Source organism: Pistacia vera, unplaced genomic scaffold (assembly GCF_008641045.1).
Source record: "Pistacia vera cultivar Batoury unplaced genomic scaffold, PisVer_v2 Contig782, whole genome shotgun sequence".
Lineage (NCBI taxonomy): Eukaryota > Viridiplantae > Streptophyta > Magnoliopsida > Sapindales > Anacardiaceae > Pistacia > Pistacia vera.
This window is the reverse complement of record NW_022196648.1, coordinates 170,144-188,821: the sequence shown is the minus strand read 5'-3', so window position 1 is coordinate 188,821 and position 18,678 is coordinate 170,144. Positions and strand designations below refer to the sequence as shown.

Sequence of the window (18,678 nt, the reverse complement as noted above, 5' to 3'; positions counted from 1 at the left end):
ATAGAAGTGTAACATTTTAAGCCATAAAACATGATTTTCCAAGTTCAGAAATAATTAAAAAAAAAAAAAAAAAAAAGCAAGCCCCTCTTTTGATTAAAACTTCAGAGTACATGAAAAGGGCAAATACTGCAACACTAAAACAGCCTTCATTCACTGTACAAAATAACTAAAATGTGCATCCATTAAAGAAAATTGAAAATTCATTTCTTGGTTTTTCCTCAGTGCACATTTGCCATCATTGGACAATCATGAATTGTAGTAGTTTTCCTACATAAATTCTGAAGGCCAACCAAAACCTAAAACACCTAAATCCCATTTCACAACTTGAATCCCAGAAAAGCCATTACTCAATCTTGCTCGGTTAGGGACAAAACTCTGCCCATCGCTATACAATGAGTATTGAGTACAATGATCTAATTAAAAATTTCAACTTCACAGTAAATCTGAAAGATTACCCCATTTTTATGTTGCTAAAGAGTAGACTTTGTTTGTTGTCAAAATCATCGCGGCGTAAACTTTCCTTGCGCAGCCTGCATCTGTTTACACCATTTATTTAGAAAAAAAAAAAAAAAAACAATTAGAATTTACTCACAGGCAGAGCAAGATAAAAACAACTAATCGAAATGTCAAGAGCAGACTTTCTTTCTTGTCTCTTTTTTTCTGTGCTTTCTTTCTATTTGCTTTCAATAAAATGCTCAAGTATGAATTGAGTACATCTACCTAGGTTACTCAAAAAATTGTGTTCTACAGTACAATATAACAAGATATTCAAACCTGACATAAAATCAAATCAAACTATTAAACCAATTACGAATATATTTAAGATAAGCAAAGATTAAATTCAACCCAAATATACATGATACAAGAGATTTAGAGTTTAAGGAGATAGTTGAGATGAATTGCGAATAGAAACTTGATGGATAGAAATATAATTAATTGGAATTAAGGGAAAAAGAATTGGAAAGAAAATTACAGAAAGTTTAAGAAATAGTAGTGAAAGTTTGTGAGAGTTTCAAGAGTTTATAATGAAAAATGAGACATAAAAAGGAAGTTGACAGTGAAAAAAGGCTGTTTGTTAAAAATAAGTGGGTAGCCTGGTAAGAATATTATTTTAAGGCTTGCTTGCGTAGCAATTTTTTTTTTTTTGCCTGGCCTGCCAAGCTCTATCCTCCAACCTTGTTTCCTAAGCCCTTGCAGACTTTTGCAGTTTGTCGCAGCACCACTGACAAAGTAACCTCAATGTCACAGGAGTTGACCAACTAACATAAATTTTAAAACAGATCATTTGAATCTGAATTTCAGAGGACAAATAAAGAGCTTCTGAACTGGTAGAGCCAAAAAGCTTCAGAAGAAAAACACTTTTACATTAAATCTTTACCCATGGGATTAAACACTTTTACATTAAATCTTTACCCATGGGATTAAACTCTCTTGAAAAGCAGATTAGGAAACAATAAAAGAAAAAATGGCAGACAAAATTGAAGAGAGGGATTATGAACAATATATAAAAAGAAAAACGATGATTGTTAGAAAAATAATGCCTAACAATAAAGTGATTGAGAGAGCTACTTGCAATCATGAATTAGCTCACAAAGTTTAACAGGAATAAGATAGATATATCAGCAAATTGTTTCCAACCTGGATATTGGCCATTTAAGTTACAAAATAAGTCTTTGTTAGACTATAAATTAAATAAGCATAGTGAATGACCCCTCTAAGGTCTATGCGGAAGGCTACACCTTTTTGTGTTTAGCTTGTCCATTTTTTTTATCTTCTTTTAGTTTTAATGCAATTCTTCTTGTTTCCTTTATTAAAATATATAAATAAATAAAATAAGCATATTACCTGGCTTGCATAGGCTGCGCTATCCGCCAAAAACTTGAGCAACTGTTCCTTCTTTCTTTCAAAACTATCTTTTGCAGCCTTCCATAGTGAAGTTTCTCTCTTCAAATCATCCATCAAATTTTCTTTTTTCCATTTCATCTCCTGGATCTGCTTCTCAGTTGCAGCATAGTAATCAGGTTTGTTTAACATCCCACAGGATTTTGCAAATCTCACATCTATATCTTGCCTAAGATCAGATATGTCCAAATTTCAGAAACAAGAATATGACGGCAAATAAAATCCCACTTGTTATTAGTCAACAAAATTAACCACAGTAGTACCAAATTTTTTGGATGCTATGTCAATGCATTAACATGCACAAAGGTTTGAATCTTTTCAGTAGAGTATGACAGCATATTAAGGCAAAAGGGAAAAATCACAAAACTGGTAATCATGATTCATCAGCTTATTATAGTAAGCTAATAGAAAATTAAGTATATAACACTGCAAATGCTATTTTCATGAACAAACAGAAACTATTTTTTTTTTTTTTTAATCAAAATCAATTGGAAGCTGGTCCTTTTAACAATACAACGTTTCTGTTATACAGGCCAATTCTGTTTCATGGTAAAAAAAAAATGATATCACTGAAAAATCCTGGGATTCATAATTAATATACTAGCAAAGGATGTAGATGTGTCACAATCACAAGTTAACATATAGACTTTTAAGAGGAATGGAAGTGTGTCCATCAGTCCAATAGCTGATGCCACGACAATTGTTAAGCTTAATTGATAGTCCATCAAAATTGAGCAGGATTGTCATCTCCAAAGGCAATAGCATCGCAAAATAAAAATCAGCATCTAAGAGAACTTAATAGGAAGTACTAAAGAAGATAAAAAAAATGGATTCTGAAGAACACCGAATAAAAAAAAAAAAAATCTGCCAACCCAGTTATGGGGGCAGACTTTCTTACCGATTGCCAAGGTAGAAGACACCAGTGCTTCTGATGATTCCACCATCCAAAGAAAGAGCTCCATCACTTATTAAGGGAAGAGCAAGTAACATTTCGGCCCTTGTTCTATATACTTGCAGACGTGAAAAAAGATTATAAAATAGAGTCTCTCTAAGGCCATACCCACTAGCAGTTACACAAAATAAGTTTTTGCTTTCCACATCAATCATATTCACTGCGAAGCCAAGAAAGCCAGGCGGAGACTCCCCATTAGGCAATCTTGGCTTTAGAATATCAAGCCTCCTTTGTGGATCATCAGCTACAAACTCACCAGCAAAAGGTCTGGAGAAAGAAAAAAATTTAGAATGTCTGCAATACAAGTCTATATAATAAAGGAAAGCAGAAGTCGAATTGATGCCTCAAGTTTTCAAGACATATGACAAGAAACCGATCATGTATAGTCCTCCCAATTGAAGCACCAAGCCCATGAAGACCAGAACTTTTAATAATGCAGCCTTCTTTATCGTATGTTTCTAGAGCCTTAACACCTTCATAAGTCTTGCAAACAATTGCCAACATAGTGTCCATTCCTAAGTACTCAGAGAAAAGCCTGCACTCCAAAGAAGATGAAAAAAATGTCAAGCATGGGGTATCAGTGAAAACATTTAGCTTTGTCACACTTTCCGGCAATACAAAAGCTAGAAATTAAACATTAATTCTAACCATTAACCGTCTTTGCAACAATGTACAACATAACCTCACTCACCACTCAGGAGCAGACAACACTACAACAGCATGCAAGCTTTAAGGATGAATCTACTGGCAACAAATTCAATGGATTATATATTTGTCTGTAGAAAATCATGTAATACAACAAATGCTTGGCCATCGCAAAATTTTAAAAAGGTCCTTATTGATGGAAAAAAATAAAATCAGTTAATTATAAACAAGAAAAAGCAACCAGAAACAAGCCAATACAAAAAGCACAACATCACCAGAGAAAGATGAAGAAAAAGATAGAATACATGATCAATCAACCTGCTAAGATTTTCATCCTCAACTTTGCCAAGTGAAGCAACAATACCAAGAACATCCTTGGTTGATTGAAGATGTGATGCCTGAGAGCCATGACGTGTTTTCAGCTTACAAAAAACGCCTGCAGCAGATTTTTCATGCTGGAGAATCTGCCCTGTTGTTTCCTCCTCACTTTGAAGGTTGAAATGGTCCTCATTCTCAGTCTTAGGTCCACTTGAAGAATGATACTTGCCAAGAATAACTGACAGAAAGCTTATCAGAAAAAAACAAATACAAAAACGAAGATCAAAGTGTGCCATACAAAACTAAAACGAGTCAAAACCTCAAAATACTTCAAAATTTGAAGTCAATGAGATTTTCTCCAAGTAAAACAGCTTTCACCTGAAATCCAGAATCCCTTTTGCCTTCCCTTTTTTGATGCATAAACTGTGTGACTAAGTTTACCATCTAGATTTTCAATAAAACACTACATGATATATTTGTTACATTTAAGGGTGCCATTGCAAGAATTTTTTTTGATCACTAACAACCATTCCCTGGTGGCAAGTGCTTGATCTAGTGGCTAAAGTGCAAGTTACAATAGAAAGCTAAATGTTATACAATACAATGGTTATAGTACGTCAACCAAAACCCTATCCAAATTGTCATATCTATTCTTGTGAATCTGGGCACCATCCATTTGATTAAGCTGCTAGATTGCAGGGTTTATCGTACGAACTATTTGCCTTGACATTTTCTTCTGCAAATTTCAAGATGGAGTTGATATACATTGATTCATGTACTGGATTAAAAGAATATATATACCTTGTGATTCAAGTATAGAGTCATCTAACTTGTTGCTTTGGGACTTCAAAAGTTTTATGTGGTCCTCATGCAGCTTGATTTTCAGGCCCAGCGTTCGTAGATCATCTTGAAGTCTCTACAAAGATTAGGATAGAGCAAAGCATATGTCATTTGATCATTCTGTTTCAAAATTGGACATATTATTAAGAAAACATACACAACATAAACTTTGAACATACTAAAATATAATGCATCTAGCTATATCCTTAGTCAAAAGTATAAAACAAAATATGCTTTTTCTTTTAGAAAGAAAGTAAGATAAAATTTTAAACTACTTCCAAGAAATTTTTTTTTCCAAACAACCTGTGAATTGTAAAAGATAGCTTCTGCTTCTGGATTTCCTCCATTTTGCATTCCAACTACAGAAGTTTCCTTTTGATCCACTTGCACTAATGCTGATGAATCTTGAATAGACAAAGCATTTGTTTGAATTGACAGCTGCAAATGAGAGGGACAATCATGGCTTTGCAAACATCAATTTACAGCAAAAACATTACAGATGGAAATTACTGGTACATGCACAGGATTTGACTTTCTCCTAGACTCTGCCACATGTTTTCCTTCCAAAACAAAGCAACAAGAAGAAAACCAGAAAACAGGAAAATATAACAGGCTTGGTAGTTCCTGTTTTATTATATTTCAACATTAGTTTGCAATAATGCATGAAGCATTCAAAGATGCCCTCTTCCAAAAGAGAACTATATCAACTTTAAAAAACAAATCTTCGCTTTGCAATCAGGGAATAGCTTGTCTACATCCAAACAAAAAGATGCTACCACTTCTCAGTACTACCAAGACTTCAAGGATGAAAAAAAATAAAAGTGATATTTTCAACATCATAAATTATAATAAAAATTGGGATTGTCAAAATTATATTTGTATTTTTTTAGCTTAAAATTATTTGCTACTAGCATTGGTATAGAAAGGTAAAAACTTCCAAGATTTACAATATTCGCAAAAATGTATTTCACATCAAAAAAGCTTTTTACATCCTTCACTAGCTAGACTTACATAGAAGCATCACAAAAGAAAATTTAAAAGAAAACTCATTAAAGTAACTTTACATCACCAAAACCTCAATTTCTCACTGAAAGGACTAACACGCTTGACATAATAATTCAGGAACTTGACCATGCAACATTCATGAGCAAGAACAAAAAAAGGATCGCCGCAAATAGCAAGAACATTTGCATTTAAGCATTAACGTCCAAGCAGAGTGATTATCAACATCTGACAATTATTATAAAAACTTGTAACTTCCCAGTTTCTTGGACATCATAAAACAACTTCCAACAGCAATTCTAGCCAACAATTAAGTTAGTTAGCAGGTTAAACTCCATGGGTTGTAAAGAGACCTTGGAATCAAATCTCGCCCACAACAGGGTTCCGGGGCTTTATTTGTATTTGTAATTTAAAAAAAAAAAAAAAAAAAAAAAAATTCCAAGCATTTTACATATCCAGTACTCTTCTTTATTTATTTATTTTAAATGTTGTGGGTTTCAGAAAAAGCAAATGCCCAGATTAAACAATACTCTAGCTTGTTCTGTGCAGTTAAAAAAACTCCAACACTGAATCTCTATTTTCTTCTTAATACATGCAGTATATCAAATCTATTTCACACAAACACAATTAATCTATTTTTTCATAAACCAGAAGTCTCCACTCTCCAGAATTCGCTAAAAGAACTTCGCTTTAAAACTAGGACCCAACAGAAATTTTCACTAGATAGCACAATTAGATTCTACGCAAACCTTAATTTACAGCACATAAACCTGTAGGTGACTATACAGGACGAACAAACCCAACATGCAAGAGAAACCCTAAATGTTTGGATGCCGAGAAAATGCGGGAAAATGGGAGATAAAAAAAGAAAAAGAAAAGAGCAATGAAAGGGCGAGTATGGAAAATGGAATTGGGAATTCGGCAAGCAAACAGAGTGTTGAAATTAAAAAGCGTGGAATGAGTTGAGACTCACCTGCTGCTTGGATGGATACATGACCGAGTTCAGCTTGACTCAGTTCAACTCACTCTCTCTTTGTTTTTGAATTTTTGCTTGTCAATAGAGCTGTGTATTTTTGGGATCTTTTTGGCTTTAATGTTCATGTCATTAATATTTGGAGAGCTACTTTGCCTTACAATAAGTTGTGAAACCAATTTTGGATCGTTGGATCAATCACTTTTGATGGATTATATTCAATTTAATATTTTGGGATCTTTTAATTAAAATATTTTGTTAAAGTTTAATGTTAGTGACTCAGCATCATTGTATGCCTAAATGATGGGAGGTCATGGCCGCACAATACTACACTTACAACCTAATCTGATAAACTTTATTTCATAACTCTTAGGTAGAGCTCCCAATTTTTGTTGATGAATTTCCTAAAATTTAAAATTCATTGCAAAAACTGGAACTACCACATAAAGGTTGTGAGAGAGAGTTTAGAAGATTAGGTTATAAGCCAATCTTTATTGATATTTATATGGGTGAACGTCATGTGTCCACCCAAACTAAGTTCTCATGACATATTCCCACCTGAAAAGTTTCAAAATGACAATTACCCACTGATTGTTAAGATTTGTTAGATAGTTTCCCATCCACCATTAATATCTATTAGTGAAATCTATTAATTAACATTGATAGTCATTATAAAGACAAAAATACACTTTACTCTTTGAATCTAGATCCCATATCTCATTTGGTCGGAATCACATCTTGCTAGGTGCGATTTGGCCGAAATCACATCCAGCTGGGTTCGGCTATGCCAAAATCGCAATAGACCTCCATCAACTCCAAACCCACCACTAGAACCACCACATAGAGCCATCACAACCATGACAAACCACCACAAATTTCAAATACTTAAACCCAAAATCAATAATCGATTAAACAATTTAATCACACAACACAAAATACAAATCATAAAGAATAAAAAATAAAAAATTCTTGATGTGATTCTAGTCGAATCACACTCGGCCATATGTGATTATGGCAACGCAAAGCACATACGAAACAGGCAAGGAGAAAAATCAATGTAGAGGAGAGGCAGTTGAGCCCAGTCCTTTCGCTTCCTAGGCCCAAAGCAGTGCAATCGGAATTAGATTCGGTCGGAATCACACTAGCCATATGCGATTTGGCCAAAATCACACCAACTAGATGCAATTCAACCATAATCGCACTAGCCAGATGCGATTCGACTAGAGGCCAAATCGACGATGAAGAAGATGAAGAAAGGAGGAGGAGAGAGAGATGAAGACGTGAGGAGGAAGGGCAGATATTTATGAAATAATTAACTCAAATTTTGCAATTTAAACTAATCTTCCCACGAATAATCTTAATAAATCACTAACTAAACATTTATTTCAAGCTCTTATCACAACCCCCAACCAGCTTCTTGTTATCCCCTAGCAAGCTAAGTGATAAAAGAAAGTCTTTTTGCTTGAAAATAAAAACAAAATTAAACAAACTAAAACCTATATCTAAACTATCCTAAATCACTTTCGTAGATTGTCACGGTTGCATTTAGCGTATGCAACAAGCTTTAAATCCCTAGGGAGTCATAGCTGGACGAGTTGTAGTCTCGTGAGGGTTTCTACCAATGATACCCACAGACATCCAAACCAAACCTAACCTAGACTCAACACTTGATGCTTTTACCCTCATACTGACGAGGAGCAAGTTAATCATTTTTAGAGGAAAAAGAGACCAAAGACATCAGCGGTTTGGAATAAATTTAAAGAGGTAGTTCTACCAGATGGTTCTACAAAGGGAGAGTGTATTCATTATAAGGCAAAGCTCGCAATAGCGGAGACCAAGAGCACAACTCAATTTGCAAGACATTTGAAATCATGTTTGAAGTGAATAGCTAGTTAGAGGCAAACATAGTTGTTTTTTGGCCAACCGGTTCAACAGATGAAGTTTCAATGCAATCTGCACTTGAATTTTCAGATGCCAAGTTTGATATGAGCAAGATGCGGGAACTAGCTGCTAATTGGGTGCACATGCATAAGCATCCATTTACAATTGTAGAAGAGGAGGGTTTAAACATGATGCAAAGATGTGCTTTGCCACAATGGGAGAAGATAATGCGTACTACTTTGAAACAACATTGTGTGACTATGTATCAGATACAAAAGAAGAAGTTGGTTAATTTGCTTAAAAGTATTAACAAGATTAGTTTGACAACTGATCTATGGAATTCTTCTAATTAGAAGCTTGAGTACATGGTTCTTACCAGATATTTTATTGAAAATGATTGGAAGTTGCAGAAGTTTGTGCTCAATTTTGTTTGTATACCTCCTCCTCGACTTGGTGTTGAGTTGTTGCTGCTATTCATAAGTGTCTCATAGAATGGGGAATTGAGAATAAGGTGTTCAGGATCTCGGTAAACAATGCTTCAAGTAATGACACGACAATCAAGATTTTGAGGGAGAATTTAGGAAGAAACAAGAATCTAATTTGTGGTGAGAGGTTGTTTCATGTGCGGTGCACGACACACATATTGAATCTCATGGTTCAGGATGGGCTTTCCCAAATTAAGCCCATCATTCAAGACATACGTGGCTATATTTTGTATGTCAAGCAATCAGAGACCAGAATATTTATGTTTTCAGAGATTGTTTAGATATTGCAGTTGCCAAGTGTAAACTTATACTTGATTGCAAAACGAGGTGGAATTCTACTTATAAGATGTTAGCACTTGCAATTTAGTATAGAGAGATGTTTCCAATGTTAGTTCAATTGGATAATAACTTTACTTGTGCCCCAATAAATAAAGATTGGGAAAAACTAGAGAAAGTGTGTGACATTTTGGAAACCTTCAACTTGGCAACTAATGTCATATTGGGGAGTGAGTATCCCACTTCTAACTTATTTTTGCAAGAAATTTGTGACATAAAAGAGTTGCTAGATGAAAAGTGCTCTGATGATGATGATTTCATTCGGTCAATAGTGGGAAAGATGAAAGAAAAGTTCGACAAGTATATTGGGGGGAATGCAATTTCTTAATGGTAATTGCAATTGTATTGGATTCGAGCATGAAAATGAGGCTGGTGCAATTTGCTTACCCATAATTGTTTCCTAATGAAGAAGCACAAGACAAAATTGATGAAGTGCGAGCTACCTTGTATCAGATTATGAGGAATATGCAGCGAAAAGTCAATCTTCCAACAGTGAACCACTTGTGGAAATCAGTAAAGTTCAACGGGAGAATGTATAACACCCTTAACGTACTAGTTCACGGTTCACTTAGTTTGTTAGGACAACTCAAATGGTGTAACATGAGAAATCTGAGTTAGATCGTTATCTAGAAGAGAGGTGTTTGTTATAGGACGAGGATGATACCTCATTTGATGCGTTAAGTGGTGGAAGGTAAATCAAATGAACTATCGTATTCTATCTACAATGGCTCGTGAAATACTTGCCATTCTACTCATCACGATTGCTTCAGAGGTAATTTTCAGTGCTGGGAGTTTAGTTATTGACACTTATCAATCATCGTTGTCTCCCGATACCATTCAAGTGCTACTCTGTGGTGGTGATTGGTGTCGTAATCTCTATGAAGTCAAGAAAAGTTACAAAGTAAGTTTCATACATCTATAGTCCAATTTATTAAAATTATGTATTAATTTGGTCATTTATTAACATTATTCAAACTAAAACAATTTGTTTTCCTTTTTGTTGTTTAATGAGCAGTTTCAGCTTCCGATCCTATGAAGTTTGGTGGAATCTTGACTGGTTAGTGATAGTAAATGTTATACTTTTTTGTGAGAAATGAGTTAAACCATTAAAGTATATAGAGCAAGTTGAGCACCCTTTGTCATATATATCGTTTATGTATAAGAGTTCACATGCTGCCTTCATAAACAACAATTGTAGAAGCTGTTACCTCATTTGACTAATTAATTCTCATTAGAAAACCAACCCAATGCATACCCGTGACTATTAACAACCCATAGAAATGCCAATTTTTGCCACCTTTTTCTTTCACGAGCTGCATAATTAATTTTTGTTTGTTGTTTCTCAGAAATGAGTTGGAGTCTGGTGAGTGAAGAGACGGATTGCCGACGGGGTGTGTGGGTGTGTTTGGGAAAGAAAGTTAATGGCTATAAATTGTTTGGTTTGCTTCTGCCAAATGGTTCTCATTTTTTTTTTTTCTATTTGGTAGCCAAATCGAACTGCAATATCTTTAGCTACTGGTCTTGTTGTTGATGCAAGAGAAGAGAAAGTTCGTGGGTTAGGTGGATGCAAGAGAAGAGAGGTTGCTGGTCTTGTTGCTTGTTGATATGATTCGGCAGAAGAACATAGTACTCGTATATGATGCTTTTTGTTTCCCATGGACTTAATTCCATATGCTTAATCTTTGCTTGTATTTTGTGTTTTGCTTTGGATGTTGTTTTTGGATAAAGGATTGTTAAATTTACACCTTGTGTTTTGCTTTGGATGCTGTTTTTTTATATAAAGGTTTGTTGAATTTAAAGCTTCATTAATGCTTTGAATGTTGTTTTTGGGATGAAGGTTTCCTTGGGATCAAGTGGTTAACTAATTTTCCCAGTTTGAATTCTATGATTTTGGTGAAAATGATTAAATTGAAGTTTTATTTCTTTTATTTTGTTGATTTGTAGAATTGTAGTCCAAGTGTTTGATATTTTGGCTGAGTTAACAAAAGACAACAACCTGTTTTGTGAAGCAACTGTGTTTTAACCGAGCTTGGCTTGAATTTGGCTTAACTCAGCTCATCAATTTTCGAGCCAAGCTCGAGCCAGGCAATTTATTATACGAGTTGAGCTCGAGCTCGAGTAGGCTCCCAACCTTAACAAGCCAAGCTTGAGCCAACCATTACTCGGCTTGGCTCAACTCTTATGCACCCCTTCCAGTGTCCATACTCAGTTCTAGTACATGGAGTCCATTTCAAATTTCATGGCCTCAAACCATTTAGTGGAGTCTGGATCCGATGCAGCATCACCGTAGGTTTGAGGTTCATCATCCTGATAAACCAGTACGTCGTCGTGCTAAGTCATAAGAAAAACATACCCCTCGGGCTGACGACGTACTCTACTAGACCTACATAGCTCTCGTGTCTAAGTTGGCTCACTTTCTTCCACAATCTATAAAGTGACCTCCTCCTGATGTTCCTCTATTTTTGGTGGTACATCTGCCTGTTCCTCATCAGCCATATCTTGTGGAGTTGGAACTTCACCAAGTTTGACCTTTCTACCTCCTGTACTATTTTGGAGAAATTCCTTTTCCAAAAATACCCTAGATCAAGCTACAAAAACCTTTTGCTCTTCTGGCCGGTAGAAATAGTATCCTATGGTTTCCTTAGGATATCCCACAAAGATACATTTGTCAGATTTTGGGGCAAGCTTTTTTGACATTAATTTCTTGACATAAGCCGTACAACCCCAAACTCTTAAATAAGACAAATTAGGCTTTCACCCCATTCCATAGTTTATATGGAGTCTTATCCATTGATTTTGATGGAACACGGTTCAGTGTGTGAATCGTAGTCTCTAGGGCATAGCCCCAGAATGCTACAGGTAGATCAGCCAAACTCATCATTGAACAAACCATATCAACTAAAGTTCGATTCCTCCTTTCCAATACACCATTGTGTTGTGGCGTATAAGGAGGTGTGAGTTGTGATACTATCCCACATTCCTTAAGGTATCCACCAAATTCCAAGCTTAAGTATTCAACTCATTGGTCTGACCGAAGGCCTTTAATACTCTTTCCGAGCCTGTTTTGTACCTCATTCCTAAACTTTTTGAACTTGTCAAATGATTCAGATTTATATGTCATCAAATATATATAATCATATTTACTGATATCATAAGTAAATGTGATGAAGTAAGAATACCCTCCTCTTGGCTGAACTATCATAAGACCACATACATCACCATGAATGACCTCTAACAGTTATGTAGATCTTTCATTGTTCCCAGTGAAAGGTGACTTGGTCATCTTGCCTACAAGACATGAATCGTGATAGGATCTTGAAAATACATGATTATTTAGTGATTTATTAAGATTTTTTGTGGGAAAATTAGTTTAAATTATGGAATTTGAGTTAATTATTTCATAAATATATATCTTTTATGGGATCATGGGGCTGTTTTGAATGTTTTCAGGTTGAAAATGGTTAAAAAGGATATTTGAATGATGAAGAATGATGTTGATGGAATTTGTGACGAGTAGGAATGAACGGTGCAAGAATTGGAGTTGAAACGCGAAAGTTATGGTGTGAAGATGGGAATTGGATCCTGAAATTTCTTCAAGGATGAACATGCTTCAATGTTTTGATAATAACTTGAGCTGTAGACCTCAGAATTAGACGATTCTTGTGGCGTTGGAAAGCTTATTCATAGAAATACAAATTTTGTGTTTATTATTTCATCACATTCTAAAGATATCAGACTAATTGGATGGGAAAAATGATTGCTGCAGCGACCAATTCTGTCACTGCAGCGATAGAGATCAAGCCTGCATGGGCTGTGTAAAGCCTGGTCCGAATTTCACATTCTAGTTGAATTAGACTTTTCCCTATTCGATCCACAAACCCTAGCACTATAAATAAATGTCTTTAGTTAGTTTTTAAAGAGAGAAAAACTAAAGAAAGAAGAGGAGTTGCAATTGGGAAGATCAAAGCATCCATTTTTGGAGTTTTGGATCATCAATTAGAGGAGTTTTCTTTTACTCTTTTCTTTATCTCATGTTTATTATTTTTACAATAGTTGTTTCTTTTCATTCAATTATGAACTAAATAAAGTTTTTAGGCTAAGATGTAGCCCAATTTATGAATATGTATTGATGGATTTTTGTTAATATTTGTTAAGCATATCTTTTCTAAGTATTACTATGGTTCTTAATGCTTCAATGCTTTTAGGCCTGAGAGTTGATTGATTTAATGGACTAGGTTGAGATTGAGAGATGAAATCTAGTTAGTCTAATAATGTAATAAAATCATAGATTGAGCAAACGCTAGAGATAGTTTGCCGTGATCTGTGAGGCTTTGGTAAACTCCATAGAGCTTAATGATCTCTTAAGACTTAAATCCAATTTAAAGATATCTTGGGTTAGTAATAAAGGGTTAATCCAGTAAATGTTCAAGAGAAAGTTATTGGAATTCTAGGGAGTTTGGCCTGTAGAAAAAGCTTAACATTGTTAGCATTAATTGTTAATAAATAAGAGTAAATTGGTATGAAATCGATGCCCTAGATTTAGTCATATTGTTTTACAACCAACTTTTCTGTTTGATTTGTGATTTGTTTTTGTTAGTTTTTAGTTTTAGAATTGTTTGTTTTAATTATTTCATCCTATAGAATTTTGGTTAATCAAATAGTAACAAGATAGTTTATTTTAATACTTGATAACTAGTAATTCTCTAGGGTTCGACATTGGTTTACTCAAACTATATTACTTGCATGATTCCGTATGCTTGTGGAACCCCTATCAATTTTTTGGCGCCGTTGCCGGGGAATTACTAATTTGTTTTACCAATATCAATACGAGCTATTTTGTTTCTAATTTGATTTTTGTTTTTGTTTTTCCTTGTTATTTTAATTAGTTTAGTTTTAATATTAGGTTTAGTTTGTTCTTTTATTTTTATCTCCAAGAATGGATGCTTTGATCTTCCTAATTGTGGCTTCTCTTCTTTCTCTAGTTTCTCTATCCTTCCAATCTCCCTTTAAAACTAATTAATGACTAAAACAAGCCAAATTTGGACTAGGCTTTACACAACCTATACATGCCTGCTTTCCATCACTGCAGCGACAGAAACGGTCGCTGCGGAGATCGTTCTTCCTGTCCAACGAGTCTAACATCTTCAGAATTTGGTGAAGTCAGCAACATAAACATTGTAGCTTTTTGAATAGGCTTTCCAATCGCATACCTCATATGATCGAAAATTAAATGGGTCCAAGACTCCACCCTTATGGAGTTTTGCTATGTGAGTTTGATTAACATGACCTAACCTACAATGTCAAAGGAATGTTTGGTTAAGATCACCATTCTTGGCTTTCTGAGTTTCAAGATTGAATATCCCTTTATCCATATCTAGAACATATAAACCATCATGTAACTGTTGGGATTCATGCATTTTGGACATGTAAATGGTGTAAAACGGATGAACAAGATGATGGATGCAAGGTAGAACACAAACACAACACATAAGCCCCAAAAATTTTAAGGTAAGGATGGAATATTACCTACTCCTTTACTATTCAACACTTGAATCTTCTTTCTTGGAATCTTAGTTCTTCAAGTGAACTTGAAGAACCTCAAAATGTGATCCACACAAGTCAAGGAAGAGAGAGCTGAAAGAGTGAGAGAGAAAATGAGAGAGTGATTTTGTTTCAGTTGATTCAATTCTTTGAAAATGGTATAACACTTGGTTTATATACCATGGGCACAAAATGTAATTTTAAATTGTCTTGGGAAGTCCTCAAACAATTTAAAATTAATCTTGGAAAAGAGCATTTATGTCAAGTCCTTGGTTTTATGGTTAATTCATAATTAGCCTAATTTTAATCCTATTAATTATTCTAACTTTTTAGAATAAAACCAATCCACTTTTGTCCCCATCATTGAATCCAATTCAATAATAATATTTAATAAATCCTTATTACCCTTGGTTAGTGGTAGCTATCCATGGATAATCATTTCTCACCAATACACTATTTCGGATGCAACTGTTTACGTCCGAACATCATTAATCCGATCAATGATATGTATTACTCTCTCTTCTTGAGCTTGGTATTATGTGTGACCATTTTGGTTCACTGTGATCTAGCCATGGGCCCAATATATGTTTCATTATAACTCTTTATAATCGAAACTCCCACCGATTATGGTAGACGTCTAGCAATGTTCCATAACCCCTAAACCACAATGAAGTGTAAACTCCAATGAACCTTTTTCTGATCGTACGTATCGTGTAGTAAAATCCCTCCGTCATCTAATCCCAATTAAGAATGGTTCATGGTATGTCAAAACCCTTAACTTAATCTTTAATCGAATTGTCAATCGATACAATGGAACTCGTCAACATGAAACTACTTTTAATCTGACATTCATTATACACTGGCCAAAGATTTCCTTTTTCCAATGTTTATTGACATTTGTCTGGAAACTCGAGATTGGACTATTTTGAGTTAACGGATCCTATCTTGACCATCACTTGTCCTCGCACATGAATAACATATGACAAAACTAGCTTATTACATAAGACATGACTAGTCTCGTGCTTATACACCATATGAACCATATGCATCCTATGTTGAATTCAACCGTGATGTCTAAAGTCTAAGGATCAGTAGTACACTAGCATGATCCTATGATGCATCATTGACCACGTCCATGTGATTCATCGTAATCGGTCGTTTTCGATAAATAGTTCACTAACCGTTTATCCATGCTAATGTCTTAGTGACATACCTCTTATAATCACCCACACTAATACCATCACATGATATTCAATGGAGACATTCAGTATGCCTACTATGCAATGTTATTGCCCAATTAACATTACTTGCGTAGATAATTCTTCGATGATCTGATCTTCTAAAGATCTGTGTCATCTGGACATTTCACATGCAATATTAATTATCATATAAATGAAGCAGTAAATCAACATGTGAAATAAGAACACTTTCTTTTATTCATAATACATTTACAAGATATAATGTCCTTAAACCGACAACACGATTGGTTCCTAGGGCATACACTAACAGTAAGCTAGCATTTCCATAATAAATATCATTCAAACTAAAAGACAACAATCCATTAGATATATCAAAATGATATCCAAAACAATCCCAGGTGGACACCGAAATAATATTCTTAGAAATGGAAGGAACATAATAACAATCCATAAGTTCTAAGATAAGGCCTGAAGGCAAAGATAACTGATAAACACCTACAACTAGAGTAGCAACTTTGGCCCGTTCCAAATGTGTAGGTCTACCTCCCCTCAACTAAGTGATCTACCCTACTGTAGTCCCTGCACATTAGTAAAGATGCACATCCAGTGTCAATGACCTAAGTTGTGCTAAGAGATAACTTTATCTCAATCATGAACTTAACTTTAGAAGAAGATGCAACATCATTCTTTTTCTCTTTTACTAGGAAGGTCTTGCAATGTCTCTTCCAATGGCCAGGCTCACCATAATAGAAGTAGACTACCTTCATTTCCTTGCTAACACTTCTCAGTGGGGACTTGGGTTTGGGCTTCGATTTAGCTTCAACCTTATCCTTGCCTTTACCCTTCCTTTCACCAGTGCTAACATCGACTAGAAACACTAGTTTCGACCCTTTAATGTCCTGCTCTGTAGTCTCAGATAGAAGCTTAGGGAGAGTCTTCTCATTCATGTTCATATTGTATATGAACAGAGAATAAGAATCACGTAAGGACTTCAAGACTAAGTCACTATCCAAATAAGAATTCAAAGTCTCAACCCTCCCACTACACTTAAGTACATGAGGGCCAACTTCGGCACTCTCATCCATCTTGTTATCCCCGGGTGATGTCAACACTAGGCTCTTGGTAAAAAGTCTGATGATGGTATGTCATTTCCTTTCAGACTCAAGTACAATCTAAGGATTCCTATACCAGTCTAAAAAATTACTATCATCCAGCCTGTTTTTCCTTTTCGATGATCAATCACAATGTTAAAGCGGAGTTGTCAACATGTGCAAAATTAAATGAGTTAATATCATGTTATAAAATTAATTAATCAAGGTCTTTTAATTAATTAAATGCTCTAACTATTTTACTCAAGTTCTAATAGCCCCTACTATTAAACTCGGGAAAGCCCGTTGGCTTTCCTAGTGGGCCAAGATCTCATCAATTCCATTTTTAAACTTCTTTGATCGAAAAGCCAAAAACGGGTTGATATAGGTATGCCACAAACTCAATTTATACTAGCTAATGTCACCGACCATTCATCCTCAAATATAAATTATGCAAACAAACCAATTACACAATCCAATGGCGCCCACCATTGACCTCAAGTGCAACTCTTAGATCCATAGAGTAGATACTACATATCTCCTGTGAATTGTAAAATTGCACTTTCTCTACGTTTGCCTTTAGTACGTCTTTGACCTTCGTTGATTGAAAAGTCAAAACTACTGGTTAAGTCTAACTCGACATCATTAAGGAAAAACTCCAATGTAACTTAGCTTCCCATTGATAGAAGCATATACTTTGTTGATCAAAAAGGCAACAACGATCTATGGTTTGACTAAGCCCATGACATTGGAAGGCGTTAATAGACTTAATATCGTTTATGAGGGATTTTTGCTCTTTTAGTCTCATCAGTTTTATTATCTTTATTAATCATGTTATATCCATAACATTCAACCTTAGCATGCCAACTAAAGTAGTAAAGATAAACGTCTTGGTGCATTGCGTTAAATAAACCAAATTTGTATGTCAACCTAGGTAATTAAATTACAAAAGGACTTTCAATTTTAAAACCTACCTTATTCAATCCAATGCTTCTTCTTCTCGATCATTACTCTAATTAATAATTAATTTAACTTTACATCAATAAAGAGAAACCTCGATTTACATTTGAGGGGAGTAAGATGAGAGAGAGAATTACAGAGATTAAAAGAAAGGCAAGGCATACAAGCCTTATTTAAATTGAATTTACAATCCTTAAATTTAACTAGGTCTAAAAGCAAATGCAACCAACTCCATGCAATTTCATCTCAAGAATATGCATATAACAATCAATCAAAAACAGCAATTTATTATCATTTGGTACAGTATAAGTTACCTCTTGATGTTTTACCTTGCTGTGTTTGTACCCAAAAAGTTGTAAACTTTTCAGTTTAGTCCCTTGTTGCTGGTCTCTAGAATGATTATAACATGCATCAACAATATATGCAAAATTCTGGGCCACTATCTATGCGCAACAATGCCTAAAATAGCCCAAAATGAAGCCCTCATACACCAACACATAAGCTGCTCGAAACCGCAAGTTTATGTACATCGAAACATATGGGCAGCAGCGTTAAA

At 34.9% G+C, this 18,678-nt stretch overlaps 1 protein-coding gene across 1 annotated transcript; it reads right to left on the bottom strand.

The window, feature by feature from the left end:
• Positions 1 to 154: 154 nt before the first annotated feature.
• On the bottom strand, positions 155 to 6,653 carry LOC116116761 (protein DEFECTIVE IN MERISTEM SILENCING 3-like). Its single transcript, XM_031402806.1, has 8 exons — positions 6,633 to 6,653; positions 4,961 to 5,095; positions 4,619 to 4,733; positions 3,818 to 4,055; positions 3,198 to 3,389; positions 2,801 to 3,121; positions 1,846 to 2,071; positions 155 to 536 (listed from the first exon to the last, which is right to left on the bottom strand). The coding sequence occupies exons 1-8, from the start codon at positions 6,651 to 6,653 to the stop codon at positions 501 to 503; spliced, it is 1,284 nt and encodes a 427-aa protein (XP_031258666.1). The 3' UTR covers positions 155 to 500.
• Between the last annotated feature and the right edge of the window lie 12,025 nt (positions 6,654 to 18,678).